Consider the following 22,779-nt stretch of genomic DNA (forward strand, 5'->3'; position numbering starts at 1 on the left):
GCAGCACTATCTCCATCTTTTCCTATTCCCACCACTTCAGATTTCACACACTGTGAAACGGGAATACTTTGTAAAAGACTGGCTATTATTGGCTTAGGGCTGTCTGGGTATTTCATTATCAAGTCACGGGGCTGCAGGAATGTGTACATTTGGACTGCTTGACTCCTCTGTAAATCCAGCATTGGACTCCAGAGGTCCACCTCCAGAGGTTCACCTGCCAGTGGACTCCAGAGGTCCACCGGGGTTCAAATTTGTATTAGTTTATCCAAATGCAGAAATAAAAAGAGAAACGAAAATAATGGGGAAAATAGGAAAGGAAAGGGGGAAGAGGTAAAAGTGGAGGGGAAAGGACCAAAAGAAAAAGAAAAGCACTGAATCCCAACTGCCATCCCATCATGCAGCCCTGATTTCGTTTGATGGCAGCCTGTTATAAAGTATGGGGGGAGGGGAGGATATAGGGAGGGGAGATGACAAGAACCAGAAGGGCCAACCGGAGACCACGGTTGAACGATCCAAGGATACAGGCATGGGAACAGAGTGAGAATGTCCACCAAAGAGACACCAAACTTTAGAACTGTTATTAAAACAACTGGTTTGAACCTTATTGGACATTACACAATGATGACCAAGGTGGTGGGGGAAGGCCTGGGAGAAGAGAAAGTTACTGTGTTTATGTGGGAATCCTCAGATCTGCCTTTCCTTATGCTGTAACCACTTGGCTTTTAGTAAAATTATACCTTTTACTACAAATGGAAACTACAGGCCAATCAGCCTAACATCAATACCCGGGAAGATTCTGGAAAAGATAATAAAAAAACAGATCTGCCAACATCTAGAAATGAGTAATAACTTGCAGTCAGCACGGGTTTGTTAAAAACAGATCATGCCAAACCAATCTTATCTCATTCTTCAACATAATGACTAAATTAGTAGACCAGCAAAATATAGTGGACATAATATATTTAGACTTCAGGAAGGCATTCAACAAAGTAGACCACAACCTACTTCTTGGTAAGCTAGAAGAAAGTGGGATAGATAGCTTCACCACCAGATGGATGACAAACAGTACCCAACGAGTAGTCCTTAATGGGTCTATGTCTACATGGAGGGAAGTAAGCAGTGGGGTACCACAAGGTTCCGTCTTAGGCCCAGGACTTTTCAATATCTTTATAAATGACTTAGATGAGGGAATAGAAAGAGAACTTACCAAATTTGCAGATGATACTAAGCTGGCAGGAATAGCTAACACCCTAGAAGATAGGGTCAAGTTCCAGATGGATCTTGACAGACTTGAACACTGGGCCCTATCCAGTGGTGGGATTCAAATAATTTAACAACCGGTTCTCTGCCCTAATAATTTCTTCCAACAACCAGTTCACCAAACTGCTCAGAAAGTTAACAACCGGTTCTCCCGAAGTGGTGCGAACTGGCTGAATCCCACCACTGGCCCTATCTAACAAAATGAAATTCAGTGTAGAGAAAAGTAAAGTCTTACACTTAGGCAAGAAAAACCAAAAATACACATATTCAGGGGTGAAATGCTACCAGTTCTGGCTTTCTGGCTTGGTGGTTTTCAGAGACCTTAACAGAAAGATAGAATTAGGATAGGAGATGGAAAGTGAAATATTTTTAACCTCTTTTGTGGGAAGGGAGATTTGCTGAAGGTACCACTTCCTTTTTGTTTCTCAAACATGCTGACAACAGCTTCTGTTTTGTAAATTTAATATTTGAAGATGCCCACAAAGGGACAGATGTAGGATGATTAGAAGAAAAATAATAAGAAAGCTGTCACCATCACAAAGGGTGCTAGGGAGTGTGCGTGTGTGTGTGCGTGAAAACAGTCAAATAGGCAGCCATAATTGTGCCAATATGCCGATACCCTTGATCACCCCAACAATAACAATATGTAACCAATCAAAATGCATTATTTTAAAGTGTGGAAACATTACGTGCACCATTAGCCATGCTTGGGGTGGTGGGGGAGGGTACTGAAAAGCCGAGCATCTCAATGCAATTGCCAACAATCTTGTTACCTGGCCAAGGAGAATCCAGCCAGTGTTTAATATGGAGAATTTTATTATCTTTGGATCTGGTGTAAGCTTCTTCACAGATCTTATCATACTTTGCAATTTCTTCCTGTAGAATAGAAGGAGGGGGAGGGAGAAATCACAGACTGGAACGATCGGAGAGTGAGATTTTAACCAACTCTTACCCGGAATCAATCTTTGTCTCCTCTTTTGTATTTTCCCTTTTTTGGTCTTGAAAAATGCTGATGGCCTTCTTGATGTGGCTTAAATCTTGTCCACAAGTAAATCTGCTATGAGTGCCAATCCACTGATCAAATATCAGTACGGGAAAGGAACCATCAAATTATTTCCAAATCTAAGCAACAAGACTAATTTAACACACTAAGTTAAATGATATCCACCTTGGTTGTAAAGATGCAACACTAACTTCCAAATGTGGTATATCTAAAAGATAGTAGCCATAGTCCTAGGCTCACATATAACAGAAAACTGCAGTTTTCAACAGGAGAAGAAAGACTATTTTGTTGCAAGCATTCATCTACCTGACATTCTTCCAATTTTCCAAATTTGCATGACTATCTTCCCACAAACACTTATCAGAACTATCTGTACAATCAAGTGTATCAACCACGTCTCGCTTATTTATGATTTATAAATCACCTAGAAGGATATTCCTTGGAGGCCAGTCATAGCCATGTCCCATCAAAGACCTACGTTCACAGTTCTCTGTGGAAGTTCTTGGACTTTTGAAGAACATGTGCAGATTTTAGAAGGCCCTCAACCATGGCCATGCTGGGTGATGCCTTGATTCTTTGAAGAGCATCTTAGGAAGGACTCTCCCTTCATGGTGACCCCATGAGTGAAGCAGCCTTTAGTCCCTGAGGTTACATGTTATATTCTAAAACTGAAGTCCTCACTTGACCAATGAGCTCACTCAATGTTTCTTCAGACCTCCACCCACTAATATTTCATCCACTGTGAGGACAATAGAGCCCCTTCTCCCTTCCTCACCATGAACAAGGCTCTCCAGAGGAACAACAGTGTAGACAAGCAAAAACAATTATTATTATTATTATTATTATTATTATTATTATTATTATTATTATTATTATTATTATTATTAATTCGATTTTTATACCGCCCTTCTCCCGAAGGACTCAGGGCGGTGTACAGCCAAGGTAAAACAGAGAATACAATATACAATTAAAATACAAATTAAGAAACTTATTTTATGATTGGCCTAAAAACTTTAAAATATATAAAACTAAAAAACCCTTAAAATTAATAATAGAAAATTTAAAACCAATAAAATTTAAGCCAGCTCCGCCGCGAATGAAAAGATGTGTCTTCAGTTCGCGGCGGAAGGTCCGAAGGTCAGGTATTTGGCGTAAACCCGGGGGAAGTTCGTTCCAGAGTGTGGGAGCCCCCACAGAGAAGGACCTTCCCCTGGGGGCCGTCAGCCGACATTGCTTGGCGGATGGCACCCTGAGAAGTCCCTCTCTGTGAGAGCGTACGGGTCGGTGGGAGGCATGAGGTAACAGCAGGCGGTCCCGTAAGTACCCAGGCCCTAAGCCATGGAGCGCTTTAAAGGTAGTGACCAAAACCTTAAAGGGCACCCGAAAGGCCACAGGTAGCCAGTGCAGTCTGCGCAGGAGCGGTGTTATGCGGGAGCTATGCGAAGCTCCCTCTATCACCCGCGCAGCTGCATTCTGGACTAACTGAAGCCTCCGAGTGCACCTCAAGGGGAGCCCCATGTAGAGAGCATTACAATAATCCAAGCGAGAGGTAACAAGCGCATGAGTGACTGTGCACAAGGCATCCCGATCAAGGAAGGGGCGCAACTGCTGAACCAGGCGAACCTTGTGGAAGGCCCTCCTGGAGACGGCCGTCAAATGATCTTCAAACGACAGCCGTTCATCCAGGAGGACACCTAAGTTGCGCACCCTATCCTTTGGGGCCAATAACTGCTCAACAGTCAGCTGCGGCTGCAGCTGACTGAATCGGGGTGCCGGCATCCACAGCCACTCCGTCTTGGAGGGATTAAGCTTGAGCCTGTTTCTCCCCATCCAGACCCGTACGGCTTCCAAACACCGGGACAGCACTTCAACAGCTTCATTGGGGTGGCCTGGGGTGGAAAAGTACAGCTGAGTGTCATCAGCATACAGCTGGTATCTCACCCCGAAGCCACTGATGATCTCACCCAACGGCTTCATATAGATGTTGAACAGAAGGGGCGAGAGGATCGATCCCTGCGGCACCCCACAAGTGAGGCACCTCGCGGTCGACTTCTGCCCCCCTGTCAACACCGTCTGCGACCGGTCAGAGAGATAGGAGGAGAACCACCGATACACGGTGCCTTCCACTCCCAATCCCCCCAACCGGCGCAGCAAGATACCATGGTCGATGGTATCAAAAGCCGCTGAGAGGTCTAATAGGACCAGGGCAGAGGAGTAACCCCTGTCCCGGGCCCCCCAGAGATCACCCACCAATGCGACCAAAGACGTCTCAGTGCTGTATCCGGGTTGGAAGCCGGACTGGAACGGGTCTAGATAGACGGCTTCATCCAGGTATTGGGGTAGCTGTCGCCACAGCACTCTCTACAACCTTCGCAAGCGAAGGTTGGAGACCGACGATAATTACCCAAAATAGCTGGGTCCAGGAGGGCTTCTTGAGGAGGGTCTCACCACCGCCTCTTTCAAGGCGGCAGGAAAACCCTTCCAACAAAGAAGCGTTGATAATCCCTGGAGCCAGCCTCGTGTCACCTCCTGAGTGGCCAGTACCAGCCAGGAAGGACACGGGTCCAGTAAACATGTAGTGGCGTGAAGCCTCCCCAACAACCTGTCCACGTCCTCAGGAGCCACAGGGTCAAACTCATCCCAAACAGACTCGACAAGACGTGCCTCCTCTCCCTCGCTTGGATCATCCCAATTTCGGTCCAGACCATCCCGGGCTGGCGATTTTATCGTATAGATAACCACTAAACTCCTCGGCACGTCCCTGCAAAGGGTCATCCCGCACCTCCTGATGAAGGAGGGAGCGGGTCACCCGAAACAGGGCGGCCGGGCGGTTATCTGCCGACGCAATGAGGGTGGAGGCGTAGGAGCGCCTCGCCTCCCTCATTGCCACTAGGTAGGTCCTAGAATAGGACCTAACTAGTGTCCGATCAGCTTCGGAATGACTGGACCTCCAGGTGCTCTCTAGGCGTCTTCTCTGGCGTTTCATCTCCCTCAGCCCCTCGGAGAACCAAGGGGCCGGACGAGACCTGCGCCGGGTCAGAGGCCGCAAAGGCACGACACGGTCCAAGGCCCCAGCCGCGGCCTGTTCCCAGGCCGCAACTAGTTCCTCAGTCGAGCCGTGGGCCAGATCCTCAGGAAATGGCCCAAGCTCCATCAGGAACCTCTCAGGGTCCATCAGGCGCCTGGGACGGAACCAACGTGTAGGTTCCGTCTCCCTGCGATGGTGGGTGGCGGTTCGGAGGTCTAGGCAAAGGAGAAAATGATCTGTCCATGACAACAGTTCTGTTACTAAATCATCTAATTCCAGATCATTTAACCACTGTCCAGAGATATAAATTAGATCCAGCGTGCCTCCTCCCATGTGTGTAGGGCCATCATTTAATAAATATAATATCCCATTGTGTGTGTTTTTATCATCATAGTACAGAAGAGATTTCCTGTCTTCCAAATCACACTGAGTAGGATTCAAGATCAGGCCAATTATTTGGGGAAGAATGGGGAAAAAACACTATAGTAGCAATGTTTCTTTGATTTCAGGCAAGAGAAATGCAATCATAGTTTAAACGACACCCAGCTACTCTTCTATAAGAGTCAGAATCAAGCTTTCTGAAGTAACTTTGCTTAACAAGGCACCCACAATCCTTGGTGGGTCTCTGTGATCTGTTCTTGTTTCCAGTTACACTGAGCCCCATCTCTCTGAAGTCCTGAGACACACAGAATGGATGCCGGTAAACTCTGAGAAGTTATCTTTGGGTTTAGGCCCAGTTTTAGAAATCGTGTGTTGTGCGCAACCATCAAATCTTCCATCCCTTATCCCTGATTTGCTTTTCATCTTTCTGGTTATTATTCACTGGTCTTTGTTATTGTTTTGCTTAAGGTTGCTAAATGTTAAAATGTTACTTTATTATTAAAGACTTAGAAGTAACAGCCTGGTTTCCACCATTAGTTACATATAAAAAAATAACAATCAGTGGAAACATGCCCCAGCTGGAGCAATTGGTTCCAGCAACGTTCCTTTGTCACAAAACCAGCACCCCCCATCACCACGGTCTACCTCAAACTCTTGCAGTGTGACCACCCCGTCGGCAATCAGCTGGTCAGCATACTTTTTCAAGACCGGCACCTGCTTTGAAATTTGCTTGTACATCAGTGGTTGAGTGAACATGGGCTCATCCATCTCGTTATGGCCTCGTCTTCGATAACAAACCTGCAGAGGAAGGTTGGCTTTTCACCAGGATGAAGTCCCAAAGATGCTTTTTTAAGAGGCAGCTGGACTAACTTTGTTGTCATCCAAGAGGCTTCTTCAGCTATTCAGCTTCCGCTTGGTTGAGAAGCAAAACATCTCCAAGGAAAACACCGTCCAGTTGCCTCTTGGAAAAAGCACCTTTAGGATAACCATGACCAGGATGACCGAGAATCTCCATAGACTTCATCAGGATGAAGTTGGACCCTATTCACCCTCTAAACAGAGCAGAGAAATTATTCCTTTCTTTTCTGATGTCTTTGTGCCATTTTCCATGTAAAATGGTGCTCAAAATTACTAAACTATGAATTGTTGATATGTATATATTTATTTATTTGTTAAATTTATTTGCCGCCTATCTCATGGTAGGGCTACCAGCCAGTATCGGAGGCTGAAGGAAAGTCATAAAAAGGAAGAAAAATGAAAGATGTGTAAACAGAACAGAAGTAAAACAATAAAATAAATAATGACAAAGGAACACGTCAAGAATAAATATATCAGTGTGATCATCATAAAGATCTATGGGTGGGTGAAGAGCAGAGAGCAAAGGGGGGAGAGGTGGATGCCATCTATCTAGCAATCACCTCCAGCGTTGCATGTTCTTTGTTGCTATCCACCCAATTGCAAGTTTTTTAAAAAGCAAAATATGAACTATAGGCAAGCATAAGCGACATATTTTTAAAGAGGAGAATAATTTATTTGGTTTCCTGCAGAGTGAAGCATCTAATCACAGCAACACGAGATCCTATTTTTCATTGACTTCTACATACATTTAAGAGCTTATTCACGCTGTCTCACATTCAGGACTCTCTGTATGGAGAACTTAAGGATCAAAATTCGAAAAGTACACGCATTTCCTTCAAGAGTCTAAGGGTCTAAAGGCAAGATTGTACTGATGGTCTCTTCTCACAACAGCTTTGCTCCTGAGAAATTCCCAGAAGACGTTTTGCAGCAGCACCAGCAGAAAACTGCTGCAAAGCTTTTGACTCAGTAGTACACGATAAACTTCTCCTTAAACTAACATCCTATGGCATCTCAGGACCCCTCCACAAATGGATATCTGCTTTTCTGTCTAACAGACAACAAGTGGTCAAAATTGGCAATGCTTTATCAAATCCTGTTCCTGTCAAGAGTGGAGTTCCTCAAGGCAGCGTCCTTGGACCAACACTCTTTATTCTATACATTAATGATCTTTGTGACCATATCTCAAGTAATTGTGTTCTCTTTGCTGACGATGTCAAACTATTTAACACCACAGACAACACTTCTATCATTCAAAACGACCTTGACCATCTAACCGCTTGGTCTAAAATTGGCAGCTCCAAATTTCAACCAGCAAATGCTCAGTCTTACATATAGGAAAAAGAACTCTAAAACTAAGTACATACTAGATGGACATTACCTTACAGACGACCCCATCCGTTAAAGACCTTGGAGTTTTCATGTCAAATGATCTAAGTGCCAAAGCCCACTGCAACTACATAGCAAAAAAGCTCTAAGAGTTGTAAACCTAATTTTGCGTAGCTTCTTTTCCAAAACACCACACTACTAACCAGAGCATATAAAACATTTGCCAGACCTATTCTTGAATACAGCTCACCTGTTTGGAACCCTCACCAGATCTATAACCACGTCTTTGTTGAAAGTGTTTCTCCACTCGGCAGCAACACTGCAAACATACATCACTGCTTCTGGATCATCAGCATTCACATGGAAGATGGGTGCATTGACTACCCGGGCCACATCTGTCGGATACGGAGAGGACCGAGCCATTCGTGGGTCCGTAGTAAAACCAATCTAAAACGCAAGAGAAACCTGTTAACTGAGTAACTGCAGTGCTCCTTTTCTTTCACTTCTCTATTACAGAAAGTTATTCAAGTGGACTCGTTGTTGCTTTTTGAGCTGGGTTGTTTTGCCTGCAGACATTTCATTTCCAAATGAGGTAATAATAAAAAAACAACACCCACCTAGTTGGCTCATGAAATGCCTACAAGAAAACCACCGGGCTCAAAGAACACTGAGGACTCCACAGTACAAACCTGAATTAAAAAGATTCTCTCCTATTGGAGTCGTTAAAGTGTCTGATATTTAGGTTTTGGTACTGACTTCTATGACACTATCGTATGTTTGGTGTACAACTTTAATTGCTTTGAAAAAGTATTATTTTATTCCTTTCTTCTTCAATTTAACAACATTTTCGGTAGCGGAAGAGACAGGGAAAACAAAATCTACACAGTCCATGGCAATTCAAGATTGGTTTGAATAAGCATGACTTTGATTTAAATTCAGAGTTAACCTGCATATGCAACATAATATTACTTTGTCTGGTGACACTTGCCTTTAAGAGGGGGAGGGAGGGAGGGAGGGAGGGAGGGAGGGAGAGGGAGGGGGGAACCGAATTCCCACAGCCAAATGTGTTGGGGCTACAACTCTGGTTAACTGGATCTTCTGAGAGCTTTAATTCTTAATCCATATTTTCCTGCCATAGAACAATTCGGTTCCATGTGGGACCAAAATGTCACATACGTTCTGTTATCTGTTACAGTAGCTTCAAAAAGAGTTGTTGAAAGATGCTAATCCAACTCAAACTCTTAAGGACAGTCTCTGCTTTGTACCTGGTTGTTGACCACAACATGAATAGTGCCATTTGTGGTGTATGATGGAAGATCACTCAGATGGAAAGTTTCATAAACCACTCCTTGACCTGCAAAGGCCGCATCTCCATGTAGAAGTATAGACATAACCTAAGTTGTAATGGGTTTAAAAATAATACATGTAGTTACCAACCAACCATCTTACAATCAAGCATGTCTGTTTTTGGATGGAATTCCCAAAGATTATTATGAAGGTGATGCAAGTGTGTTGGAAGAGGAGCTGTGAATGGGAAGCAGCTGCATGAACCAGTTGTGGGTGTTTCTTTAAGGATTTGTGCAATGCTTTAAAAGCTGCACCCTGAACCCACTTCATGCCTTTAGCGAAGAGCAGTTCTCAAAATTACCAGGTGGGTCTGGAAAGCTACAGCTGCTGTAACAATTTTGAAAAGAAGATCTTTGCATTTCCACAGATCCTGAAGCATTTCCTCTGGAGATATAGAGACCTACTGGTTATGGACTTTAGTGCCCTCAATGTCTTGGGGCCAGATTCCCTAAAAGAGTTTCTAGAGCCCATAAATGAATTCTCCAGCTTCTCTCCTAGTCGAAATGGGACAAATCGCCATGGTTGACTAGCCCTGGCTGTCTCACAATGGCAGACTCACCCTGGTGACTCATGGTGGCCAACTTGCTGTGGGACCACTTGCCGTGGAACAATTCAACACAGGTTAACTCAAGAGAGGGACAAGTAGAGAACTGCAGTTCACCCCAGCCTGGAGACTTCCAAACTTGAGAAGGTTCAAATCTAAAGCAAGACAAGGCCCGCTGCAATTCTCTTGTCCCTTGAGTTATCCTGCATAGAATTGTCCCACAGTGCATTTTCCCACGGTGAGTTGGCCGTGGCAAGTTGTCCTAAACCCTTCTAGGTTGCACAGTGATGACATGACATGCCAGACATAATTTGGGTGCCAACACAGCTTGTACTGAACATCCATGGTGATTTCCCACTTACCTTCTGTAAATTCAACTGGAGCCAGAATAAGCTTTGAAAATGGAACCTGTATGACACTTGACCAAAGCTGTTAAGACAATGTTACCTTTCTTCCTTCGGTATCCCCTCGGTAAAACTGTTCAGCTTTGGTTTTGCCTTGGACAACAGGATCTACCGCTTCCAAATGAGATGGGTTGGCCACAAGGGACAGGGTGATCTTTTTGTTCGTTACTCGGTTGATTCTCTCGTGATACATACCCAAATGATATTTTACATCTCCAGATCCCTTAGGCAATCAGAAATTAGGAAAATTAATCTTAAGCATATGCTCCCACGATCAATTGACAGAATGTTAAACAATGATTTCTTTATCTAAACTCTGATTTATTTGTATGTCTTTACGAATCAGCAAAATAAAATATACCAAGAGTTTATGGAGATTTTCAGTCATCCAGGTCATGGTTGTCTCAAAGGTGCTTTTTTTCAAGAGACAACTTGACTTTTGGGTTTTTCTTTGAAGACGTTTCACTTCTCATCCAAGAAGCTTTTTCAGAGCTGAAGTAGCTTCTTGGATCAGAAGCAAAATATTTTCAAAGGAAAACCAGAAAGTTTAGTTGCCTCTTTAAAAAAAAGCACCTTTGGGACAAGTATACCAAGAATTCAAAGTTTGCAGCTGACTCTTGTAAATTTGTGCTTCCTTGAACTGTGTTTTGTTCTTCATTTCATAACTTAGTTGAATCCAGCAGGATAGTGTTTGTTATCCGTTATGTTTGTGAATTGCCCAACAGCAAAATAATTGATAATACACCTATTATTTTCCACCTAAGATGGCGCCGACGAAGGCTGCCTCGGTGAAATGCTCTCTAATTGTTTCTTTATTTCTAATTGTTCTCTGTGACTCACTACGGATTTCCTACTCACGAGACCATCTGCTAAAAATTAAGGAACATTTCTTTAAGGAGCAGCTTTCTTTAATCTCACCCCCGCCTGTCTTTACAAACACGGAGGAGATTCTAACACAGGAGGAGGCAATTTAATGGAGCCATGGATTACTAAAAACCAAACGACGGAAACGAAGGAAACGAGGTAAAGATCTGGGATCTTAATCAAGCTAAGAACTCGCACTAAAACTCCTCTGCCTTCAATTTTCCTAACAAATATACGCTCACTTGCAAATAAGATGGATGAAATACTCCTCTTAAACAAATACTATTCTGATTTTCGCAATTCAGCAGTCCTATGCTTCTCTGAAACCTGGTTAAATGAATCAATTGAAAATAGCAGCCTGAACATTCCAGGATTTCAAATTGAACGATCAGACAGGATTCCAGAAACATCTGGTAAAAAGAAAGGAGGAGGCTTATGCCTATATATTAATTCAACCTGGTGTCAAGATTTTAACATAATTTACAAATTCTGTGACAACAATTTAGAGACTCTAATTATCAACTGCAAACCTTACTATTCGCCTCGTGAATTTTCCTCATTTCTTCTAATTGCTGTTTATGTCCCACCACAAGCCTGTGTAAACGAGGCATTACGAACTCTAGCTGACCAAATCATGGAGGCTGAAGCCAAACACCCTGATTCACTGGCCATTGTTTTGGGAGATCTAAACAAGGCAAACTTAAGGAAAGAACTACCAAAATACTTTCAGCATGTCAATTGTCCCACCAGAGGCAAGAATACTCTAGACCACTGCTACACAACACTAAAAGATGCCTATCGGTCTTTACCACGTGCAGCTGTAGGACACTCTGATCATTGCATGATTCACCTTGTACCTGCTTACAGGCAAAGACTTAAAGCCATAAAACCAATAATTAAATCAGTGAAAACCTGGACGGAGGAATCAGAATTAAAGCTACAGGCATGTTTTGACTGCACTGATTGGAATATTTTAAAGATACCTCTGCAGACCTGGATGAACTCACAGATACTGTAACATCATATGTCAGCTTCTGTGAAGACCTATGTGTACCTACAAGGAACTTGCGAATACACAGTAATAACAAACCTTGGTTTACACCTAAACTTAAGCAGCTCGACATTCCAAAGAGGAAGCCTACAGAAAAGGTGATAAAATGCTGTACAATCAGGCCAGAAATGCACTAACAAGGGAGATAAGAGCAGCAAAAGAAGCTACTCTGAAAAGCTAAAGAATCAATTTTCAGCAAATGAACCAGCAAACATGTGGAAAACTCTTAAAAATATCACCGGCTATGGCAAACCTCCTTCCCAGGCTGAAGGTAATCAACAACTGGCAGATGACCTGAATGAGTTTTACTGCAGGTTTGAAAGGAAACTACAGCCACCTATCTCCACAACCCCATCTCAGACACACCAACAACAGCCAAGCCTCCTACAACTGACCCCATTTCATTGGGTTCACAACCCCTAGTGATCACAGAAAAGGAAGTGCAGGACCTATTTCACAGACAAAAGCCAGGAAAAGCTCCAGGCCCAGACAAGATAACTCCTTCTTGCTTAAAAGTCTGTGCTGACCAATTGGCCCCATCTTCACCCATATTTTCAATAAATCACTAGAGATGTGCTATGTTCCTTCTTGCTTCAAACGCTCTACCATCATCCCAGTGCCAAGAAGCCCACCATCAAGGAACTGAATGACTACAGACCAGTTGCTCTAACATCTGTAGTCATGAAAACCTTTGAAAGGCTAGTGCTTTCCTACCTGAAAACCATCACGAATCCGCTTTTAGACCCTTGCAATTTGCATACCGAGCAAATAGATCAACAGATGATGCTGTTAATATGGCTCTGCACTACATCCTACAACATCTTGAGTCTCCAAAGACCTATGCAAGGGTCCTTTTGTAGACTTTAGTTCAGCATTCAATACCATCATTCCAGACATTCTTCTAACTAAGCTAAACCAGCTACAGGTACCGGAACAGACTTGTAAGTGGATCACAAGCTTCCTAACAAACAGGAAGCAGCAGGTGAAGCTAAGCAAGATCACATCAAATACCTGTACAATTAGCACAGGGCCCCCAAGGCTGTGTGCTCTCCCACTTCTCTTCTCTCTGTATACCAATGACTGCATCTCCAATGATCCATTTGTTAAGCTACTGAAGTTCGCAGATGACACAACAGTGATTGGTCTCATTCGAGACAATGACGAATCCATATAGACGAGAGGTCGAACGACTAGCCTTGTGGTGCAACCAAAACAATCTGGAACTGAACACACTCAAAACCGTAGAAATGGTGGTAGACTTTAGGAAAAACCCTTCCATACTTCCACCTCTCACAATACTTGACAACACAGTATCAACAGTAGAAACCTTCAAATTTCTGGATTCTATCATATCGCAAGATCTCAAATGGACAGCTAACATCAAAACATCATTAAAAAGGACAACAAAGAATGTTCTTTCTCGCCAACTCAGTAAGCTCAAACTGCCCAAGGAGCTGCTGATCCAGTTCTACAGAGGAATTATTGAGTCTGTCATTTGCACCTCTATAACTGTCTGGTTCGGTTCTGCAACCCAACAAGAAAAACACAGACTTCAGAGGATAATTAGAACTGCAGAAAAATAATTGCTACCAACTTGCCTTCCATTGAGGACCTGTATACTGCACGAATCAAGAAGAGGCCGTGAAAATATTTGCAGATCCCTCGCATCCTGGACATAAACTGTTTCAACTCCTACCCTCAAACGACGCTATAGAGCACTGCACACCAGAACAACTAGACACAAGAACAGTTTTTCCCCGAAGGCCATCACTCTGCTAAACAAATAATTCCCTCAACACTGTCAGACTATTTACTGAATCTGCACTACTATTAATCGTTTCATAGTTCCCATCACCAATCTCTTTCCACTTATGACTGTATGACTATAACTTGTTGCTGGCAATCCTTATGATTTATATTGATATATTGATCATCAATTGTGTTGTAAATGTTGTACCTTGATGAACGTATCTTTTCTTTTATGTACACTGAGAGCATATGCACCAAGACAAATTCCTTGTGTGTCCAATCACACTTGGCCAATAAAATTCTATTCTATTCTATTCTATTCTATTCTATTCTACCTATGGCTTCCAGAATAGGGTGTGCAAAACTCCAGATAACCAGTAGAGGTTAGGGAGAACTACAGAGTTTTCTGTGTCTCTTTGTTGATAGTCATCTAAATTTCTGGTAGCCCTTCTTTTTTTATTCACTGATCATTCCACCATTCAGTATGACAGTTGAATATTCACAGAGGTAGCAGAAGAAGACTTCAAAGCTACTTTTAAAAAAATTAAATACTATGTCCTTATCCCAAAGGTGCTTTTCCAAGAGGCAGTTGGACATTGTTTTTCCTTTAAGATATTTTGCTTCTCATCCAAGAAGCTTCTTCATTTCAGAACTGAAGAACTGAATACACTAGAATTCTTTATTAGCCAAGTGTAATTTGACACACAAGGAATTTGTCTTTGGTGCATATGCTCTCAGTGTACATAAAAAATACAAGATACACTTGTCAAGAATCACAAGGCATAATAGAATAGAATAGAATAGAATAGAATTTTTTTATTGGCCAAGTGTGATTGGACACACAAGGAATTTGTCTTGGTGCATATTCTCTCAGTGTACATAAAAGAAAAGATACGTTCATCAAGGTACAACATTTACAACACAATTGACGGTCAATATATCAATATAAATCATAAGGATTGCCAGCAACAATGTTACAGTCATACAGTCATAAGTGGAAAGAGATTGGTGATGGGAACGATGAGAAGATTAATAGTAGTGCAGATTTAGTAAATAGTTTGACAGTGTTGAGGGAATTAATTGTTTAGCAGAGTGATGGCCTTCGGAAAAAAAATGTTCTTGTGTCTAGTTGTTCTGTTGTGCAGTGCTCTATAGCGTTGTTTTGAGGGTAGGAGTTGAAACTGTTTATGTCCAGGATGTGAGGGATCTGTAAATATTTTCACGGCCTTCTTCTTGATTCGTGCCTCAATGGAAGGCAGGTTGGTAGCTATTATTTTTTCTGCAGTTCTAATTATCCTCTGAAGTCTATGTGTCTTGTTGGGTTGCAGAACTGAACCAGACAGTTATTGAGGTGCAAATGACAGACTCAATAATTCCCCTGTAAAATTGGATCAGCAGCTCCTTGGGCACTTTGTGCTTCCTGAATTGGTGCAGAAAGATCATTCTTTGTTGTGCTTTTTTGATGATGTTTTTGAAATTAGGTGTCCATTTTAGGTCTTGAGATATGATAGAAACTAGAAATTTGAAAGTATCTATTATTGATACTGTGTTGTCTAGTATTGTAAGAGGTCGAAGTATGGGAGGATTTCTCCTAAAGTCTACCACCATTTCTACGTTTTTGAGTGTGTTCAGTTCCAGATTGTTCCAGTTGCACCACGAGGCTAATCGTTCAATCTCCCATCTGTATGTGGATTTATCATTGTCTCAATGAGACCAATCAATGTTGTATCATCTGCAAACTTCAGTATTTTAACAGATGGATCATTTGAGATGCAATCATTGGTATATAGAGAGAAGAGAAGTGGAGAAAGCACACATCCTTGGTGTGGGGGCTTTGCTAATTGTACAGGTATCTGATGTGATTTTGCTTAGCTTCACCTGCTGCTTCCTGTTTGTTAGGAAGCTTATGATCCACTTACAAATGTGTTCAGGTACCGCTAGCTGATTTAGTTTAGTTAGACGAATGTCCGGTATGATGGTATTGAATGCTGAACTAAAGTCTACAAAGAGGACCCTTGCACAGGTCTTTGGGGATTCAAGATGTTGTAGGATATAGTGCAGAACCATATTAACAGCATCATTTGTCAATCTATTTGCTCGATATGCAAATTGCAGGGGGTCTAACAGCGGATCCATGATGGTTTTCAGGTGGGACATTGTTAGCCTTTCAAAGATTTTCATAACAGATGTTAGAGCAAGTGGTTCAGTTCCTTGATGGAGGGCTTCTTCAGCCAGTGCCAGATGATAATGGAGTATTTGAAGCAAGAAGGAACATGACATATCTCTTATTAAAGATTCGGGTGAAGATGGGGGCCAATTGGTCAGCACAGACTTTTAAGCAAGAAGGAGTTATCTTGTCCGGGCCTGGAGCTTTTCCTGGCTTTTGTCTGTGTAATAGGTCCTGCACTTCCTTTTCTGTGATCACTAGGGGTTGTGAACCCAATGGGATGGGGTCAGTTGCAGGATGTTTGGCTGTTTTTGGTGTGTCTGAGATGGGGTGAGTTGAAGGAGGCTTGGCTGTTATTGGTGTGTCTGGGATGGGGGTTGTGGAGATAGGTGGCTGTAGTTTTATTTCAAACCTGCAGTAAAACACGTTCAGGTCCTCTGCCAGTTGTTGATTTCCTTCAGCCTGGGAAGGAAGAGTAATATTTTTAAGAGTTTTCCACATGTTTGCTGGTTCCTTTGTTGAGAACTGATTTCTTAGCTTTTCAGAATAGCTTCTTTTTGCTGCTCTGATATCCCTTGTTAATACATTTTATCACCTTTTCTGTAGGCTTCCTCTTTGGTACGACGTAGCTGCTTAAGTTTAGCTGTGATCCAAGGTTTATTATTACTGTATATTTGCAAGTTCCTGGTTGGTACACATAGGTCTCCACAGAAGCTGACATATGATGTTACAGTGTCTCTGAGTTCATCTAAGTCTGCAGAGGTACTTTCAAAAACATTCCTGTAGCTTTGCTTCCTCAGTCCAGGTCCTTACTGATTTAGTTGCTGGTTTCATGGTTTTAAGTCTTTGTCTGTAGGCAGATACAAGGTGAATCATGCAATGACCAGTGTCCCACAACTGTTCGTGGTGAGGACCGATAAGCATCTTTTAGTGTTGTGTAGCAATGATCTACACAAATACTGAGCGGTGGCTCAGGGGCTAGGACGTTGAGCTTGTCGATCGAAAGGTCGGCAGCTCAGCGGTTCGAATCCCTAGTGCTGCTGTGTAACGGGGTGAGCTCCTGTTACTTGCCCCAGCTTTTGCCAACCTAGCAGTTTCGAAAACACGTAAAAAATGCAAGTAGAAAAAATAGGGACCACCTTTGGTGGGAAGGTAACAGCGTTCCGTGCGCCTTCGGCATTGAGTCATGCCGGCCACATGACCATGGAGACGTCTTTGGACAGCGCTGGCTCTTCGGCTTTGAAACGGAGATGAGCACTGCCCCATAGAGTCAGCAACAACTAGCACATATGTGCGAGGGGAACCTTTACCTTTACCTTTAGCAATGATCTAAATTATTCTTTCCTCTAGTGGGACAATTGACATGCTGAAAATATTTTGGAAGTTCTTTCCTTAAGTTACCTTTGTTGAAATCACCTAATATAATGGCTAGTGAATCTGGGTATTTGGCATCAGCCTCCATAATCTGGTCAGCAAGAGTTCATAATGCCTTGTTTACACAGGCTTGTGGTGGAATATACACAGCAATTAGGAGAAATGAGGAAAACTCACATAGAGATAAAATGGTTTACAGTTGTTAAGTAAAAACTCTAAGTTTTCATCACAGAATTTATGTATTATAGTTATATCCTGAGACCAGCTGTTATTGATATATATATACATAAGCCTCCTCCCTTTTTACCTGATGATTCTGCAATTCTGACTGCTCTTATTATCTAAGCCCTAGTATATGCATGCTGTTGTCATCAACTTCCTCATTTAACCAGGATTCAATGAAACATAGGGTTGCTGCGTTGTAAAAATCAGAATTGCATCTGTTTAAAAGGAGTATTTCATTCATCTTATTAGCAAGTGAACGTAAATTAGTTAGAAAATTGACGGAAGCGGGGTTTTTTTTTATTTTCCCTCTTCCGTAGTCTATTCAAAATTCCCGCTCTTTTACCGCATCTTTTGCATTTGCTTTTGATGATCCATAGCTCTGGGGAATTTGCTTTTTCCTGTGTTAGAATCTCCTCTGTTTGTAAAGACGGGGTGGGGGGTAAGGGGGTGAGGTTGCTTAATTTTTAGCAGATGGTCTCGTGAGTATGAAATCCATAGTGAGTCACAGAGAATAATTTAAAAAAATAAAAAAATAAAAAACCATTAGAGAGCAAGAAGCAAAAGCTTCTTGGATGAGTAGCAAAGCATCTTCAAAGGAAAACAACAACAAGAAAGTCCAGTTGCCTCTTGAAAAAGCCCCATGAAGGGACAACCATGACCTGGATGACTGAGAACCTCCACAGACAACTACACCCTGATAGGCCAAGAGTGAAATGCTTGCTTTTTTAAAATTTATATTTAATATACAATGTAAACAATTATTGTTTAGTGATATGGCAGAGCATCAAAATTAATTAACAAATGGTCACTCTAGCTTTTATGGAAAGTTGATCAAGTTGCCAAAACCCAAAATACCCACACAGCAGTGTGATCAAGACAAGCAATTGAAGCCGACAATATTTGGAAAAGTTGAAAGGATATTTCCCCACCTCATCAGCTGCTTCAAGCTTTGGGTCAAATTGACAAAAGATTTGTTCAAGTTCTTTTCGAATAACATTTGCCAACACATTCAGTCTTCCTCTGGGAGAAGAAAAAAGCATCCAAAATAAATCACAAGAGTTAGAAATCAACAAATCTATACCCATATAACTGATGGCTAAGATCAGTGATCAGTGTCATACATCGTGGTTTAAAATGTTACTATTTCTCTCCCTAATATTATTATCAGTGTATTTATACCTCACCTAAATGTGAGCAGAAGTGTTTTAAAAGATAAGATAAATTGCTGAAATTAGCAGACAGCTAATAAACAGACAATAAGCTGGGAACAATGGACAAGAGAATTGGGAAAAAGCAGCACGCAACAACAGCATTAAATGCAGTGGTGGGATTCAGCCAGTTCGCACCACTTCAGGAGAACTGGTTGTTAACTTTCTGAGCAGTTTGGTGAACTGGTTGTTGGAAGAAATCATTAGGGCAGAGAATCCCACCACTGAGTAAATGTTAAAATTCGTATGATGAAGGTTTAGTACTTTGAACTTTAATTTACACTGACAAACAAAGCAAGGAATTTTTTAAAAAAGAATAGGAAAGGGAGATCTTAAGAAAAAAAGATTTGAGGTGCCCCCCTCCCCCAAGTGAAGAGGAATATTCTTGGTAACAGAATGGATTACTGCAAACACACTAAATTAAAAAGAACACCCTTAAAAATCAGGAATAATATTCCATGTAAATCTGGAATTTGTTAGCTATTAGCTGTTACCAGCCAAAGATGCTTTTTCCAAAACAATTTGCTTTTCATCCAAGAAGTTTCTTAAGTTCTGAAGAAGAACTGAAGAAGCTTCTTGGATGAGAAGCAAAATGTTTTCAAAGAAAAAAAGCAAGAAAATCCAGTTGCTTCTGGGAGTGGGGGGGAACACCTCTGGGAAAACCCTGACCTGGAAGCTTGAGAATCTTCATAGATATTTAGGACAGTAGATTATGCACTCATTTATGAAAAGCAAAATTCCCTGCCTCTATAAGATAAATTAATTCTTCCGATATACAATGCAATCTTCTTGTTCGGAAATATGTCACTCTGCTGAGAAAACAAACTCTTGTTCATAGAATGTGAATGTGGTTGGTTACTGAGGAAGCCTGAGATAGCTTAGACTTCAATGCAGTCAAACCGGCTTCTAATTCAAACTCAGCCTCTTCTGCCAAGATCTCTGGCAAATGTTAGTCATAGTTCCAGTGAACTGTGTTTCCACATCCAGTCCCGGTCTCGTTCTCAAGGCAGTTGGTGAACCACAACTGACAGAATTCCCTTCTGCTCCTTACCCTGAGCTCTCAGTAGTCCTGCGTCAAAAAAGACTGACGCAATAAGGCACAGGGGTTAGAAGGTAGTATTGGAGGCTGACTCTGCATTCCACTGCCAGCAGTTCGAATCTCACCAGGCTCAAGACTGACTCACCCTTCCGTCCTTCCAAGGTGGATAAAATGAGAACCCAGATTGTTGGGGGCAAGACGCTGACTCTGTAAACCGTTTAGAGAGGGCTGTAAAGCACCATGAAGAGATATATAAGTGCTATTGCTATTGCTAAGAGAGTCATTCATTGCAATACAAAACTGTGATTTGTTCTAGAAGTGAGTCTTGATGCTAGTAGCAATAGCACTTTCCAACCCTCTCTGAGTGGTTTACGAAGTCAGCCAATTGCCCCCCAACAAACTGGCTCCTCATTTTACCACCCTCGGAAGGATGGAAGGCTGAGTTGACCCTGCGTTGGTCAGGATCGAATTGCCAGCAGCCAGCAGCCAGCAGAAGTAGCCTGCAGTCCTGCACCACTGCGGCTCTTATTAGCATTCTACACCAATGTCTAAAAACAAAAGTGAGGCCCTTTATAATACAAGAATTGTAGAATTATACAAAATATAATACATAAAGATGTATTATTATTGGATTGATTTAGGATGATGAAATGAATGGTACAATATAAATTAATCTAAATTTTAGAATATTTTGTATGAAGTGAGGGAAGAAACAGCCATTGTTAAATAAATGATTAATGAAGACAATAATATTTAGATACATATTAGGTTGATAAAATGAGAAATTAGGTAAACTATAAGCTATGAATATAGTGAAAAAGCACAAAAACTTGTAACCAACCGACACACTGCTCGTATTTGTAATTGAAGATGGTGTTATGTTTTTATGTACGTTTGTTTAAAGAAATTTTTTTTTCAAAAAATAAAAAAATAAAAACAAAAGTGAGGCCCAAATCCCTGATAATATTCAGGAACTGCAAGCCAATGCCTTGCTGAGGGATTAAATGACCCAGCCAGGCAATTACCTGTGGGGCATGCCCATTATAACATATTCAATTCCCATTTCACTTGATTTATCTATGATCGTTTTAAGAGCAGGAATCATGACTTCGCATCCCTCCAAGCCAAAGCGCTTTTCTGATGACCATTTCCTAGCCAGAAAATCCTCAAACCTAAGGAAGTGAAAAAGCAACCGTTTATTATGGGCAAACTCAAGTCTCTTGCTAAAACAAAAAGCAAACATCCATTGATGTAGCAAGTATAATAATCTCAGACAATCGCAATCTTAGAAATTGCACTTGAATACAAGAGTATTGCATAGTTATTTATCAGCAACAAGTAAACAGGAGTTGATTTCTTAATAAAATAAAGGGAGGGAGGGGAGGGGAGGGCAGAGGAAAGGAGAGGAGGGGAGGGGAGGAGAGACATACAGGATTAAAATCCCTCCATATAGCCATTATTAAGGAGTCTGTTCTTCTTGTATATAAACTAGATACTAAGAAATGCCTTCCCATTTTATTAAACCGATCCGTCTCATGTTAATCAGCACAAGCAGCAGGAACTGTATAGCTGAAGGTTTTTTCCTTCACTTCCAGAAAGATAAATGACTGTGTGACATGCGGTTAACAGCCTGTCACTCAAATGCCATGTTAACCCAATTATTAAAAGCATCTGGCTGGAATTCATTTTTATTTTAATTAAACTTGGGCAACAGTGATCTACAGCTGTCTCGCTGAATAAATACTCCCAGGGAAGGCAAATGTTGTATTTGAGGAACAATGTGAAATTAATATTTAAACGTTCTTGAGAGGACAAGCATTTGTGGGTAGGTTCATTAACTGTGATGAGGGCCCCCCCAAAAAAGCAGCGTTTTTACAGTTTCTTTGCCTCAACCTGCCCTAAGAATGCAGAGGGAGGGAAAACCCTGAGCATTTACTAAACAGCTAAGACAGCTTTGCTGAGAGAGGTTCTTCTAAGGCAGATCTCAACAGCACACGCTTATCACATCCTTCCAAATATACCTTGTGGATCGTACCAGTCTGGCCAACAATGTCCGTTTTTCTTCGTTGTTAAATTTCATGACGCCGGGCATCTCAAACTTCTGCCGGATCCAATCACACTGTTCCACATCATTAATAAACATAAATTCCAGTCCTATGTGTTGACAATAGGTATTCTGGACAGCAAGGCAATAGATGTATAAATGAGAAGGGGGATATGACAGACAAGTCAACAAAGTTTTCCTTTACAGTCTATTGCTACACCTTATATAAAAGGGCATAAATAAGTCCATATAGCTGCACAGTAGAACATGGGAACAATCCTCCCTTTTCGTTCACACAGGGCATCTCTCTCCAGCTCACATCCCCCACCCAAATGCCAATCTCTCCCCTTCCCCCCACCCCCACCATTACTATAGCAGTCGATAGCAAGCAAGCATCATAAAGGCTGACACTGTGTTTCTCATACTGTTGTGTCTGCGCCTCCCGAGCTGGGCCTCCTGCCAGAAAGTGACTTGGAAAGTGAGGGGGAAGGGCCATCAGGACTTACCTCGGAGCACCGGCTTCCCTGGCTCAGCTCCAGGAGCCAGAGGCAGGCCAGGTGAAGGAGATAACGAGGCCTCTGTCTCCTGACTCTTCCCCCCCCAGGCCACACCTCCAGACCCAGCTGATGGCAATCAGGCCTGGCTGGACCCTAGGTTTCGTAGACAGGAGAGGTGGGAACAACAGAAGCAGGGGTGGGGCAGGCCTAGGAAGTGCTGAGTATTGGAGCCACACCCCACAGCATATAAAAGCAGCAAGGGCTGCTATGCCTCTTCGTAGCAGGCAAATCAATTGCTTAACTAGAGCTGAAGTACCTTTTGTTCCTGGGTGACTCATCGGCATCAAGGGAGATAATAGAGTCACTTGGCAGACGCTCGCTAGTTTGCTGCCAGAGCTGATAGTGCTGGC

At 42.1% G+C, this 22,779-nt stretch overlaps 1 protein-coding gene across 1 annotated transcript in view; it reads right to left on the reverse strand.

The window, feature by feature from the left end:
* Positions 1-22,779, reverse strand: part of OGDHL (oxoglutarate dehydrogenase L) — a 73,783-nt gene that overhangs the window by 38,905 nt on the left and 12,099 nt on the right. Inside the window, exons 5-12 of the mRNA XM_058189215.1 lie at positions 21,850-22,004; positions 20,854-21,000; positions 18,511-18,601; positions 10,195-10,374; positions 9,122-9,250; positions 8,124-8,303; positions 6,318-6,470; positions 2,034-2,136 (exon numbers count right to left, since the gene is read on the reverse strand). Of these exons, the coding sequence (XP_058045198.1) occupies positions 2,034-2,136; positions 6,318-6,470; positions 8,124-8,303; positions 9,122-9,250; positions 10,195-10,374; positions 18,511-18,601; positions 20,854-21,000; positions 21,850-22,004 (1,138 nt within the window). The remainder of the gene's footprint in view (positions 1-2,033; positions 2,137-6,317; positions 6,471-8,123; positions 8,304-9,121; positions 9,251-10,194; positions 10,375-18,510; positions 18,602-20,853; positions 21,001-21,849; positions 22,005-22,779) is intronic.

This window comes from Ahaetulla prasina, chromosome 6 (genome assembly GCF_028640845.1).
Source record: "Ahaetulla prasina isolate Xishuangbanna chromosome 6, ASM2864084v1, whole genome shotgun sequence".
In the NCBI taxonomy this organism is placed as follows: Eukaryota; Metazoa; Chordata; class Lepidosauria; order Squamata; family Colubridae; genus Ahaetulla; species Ahaetulla prasina.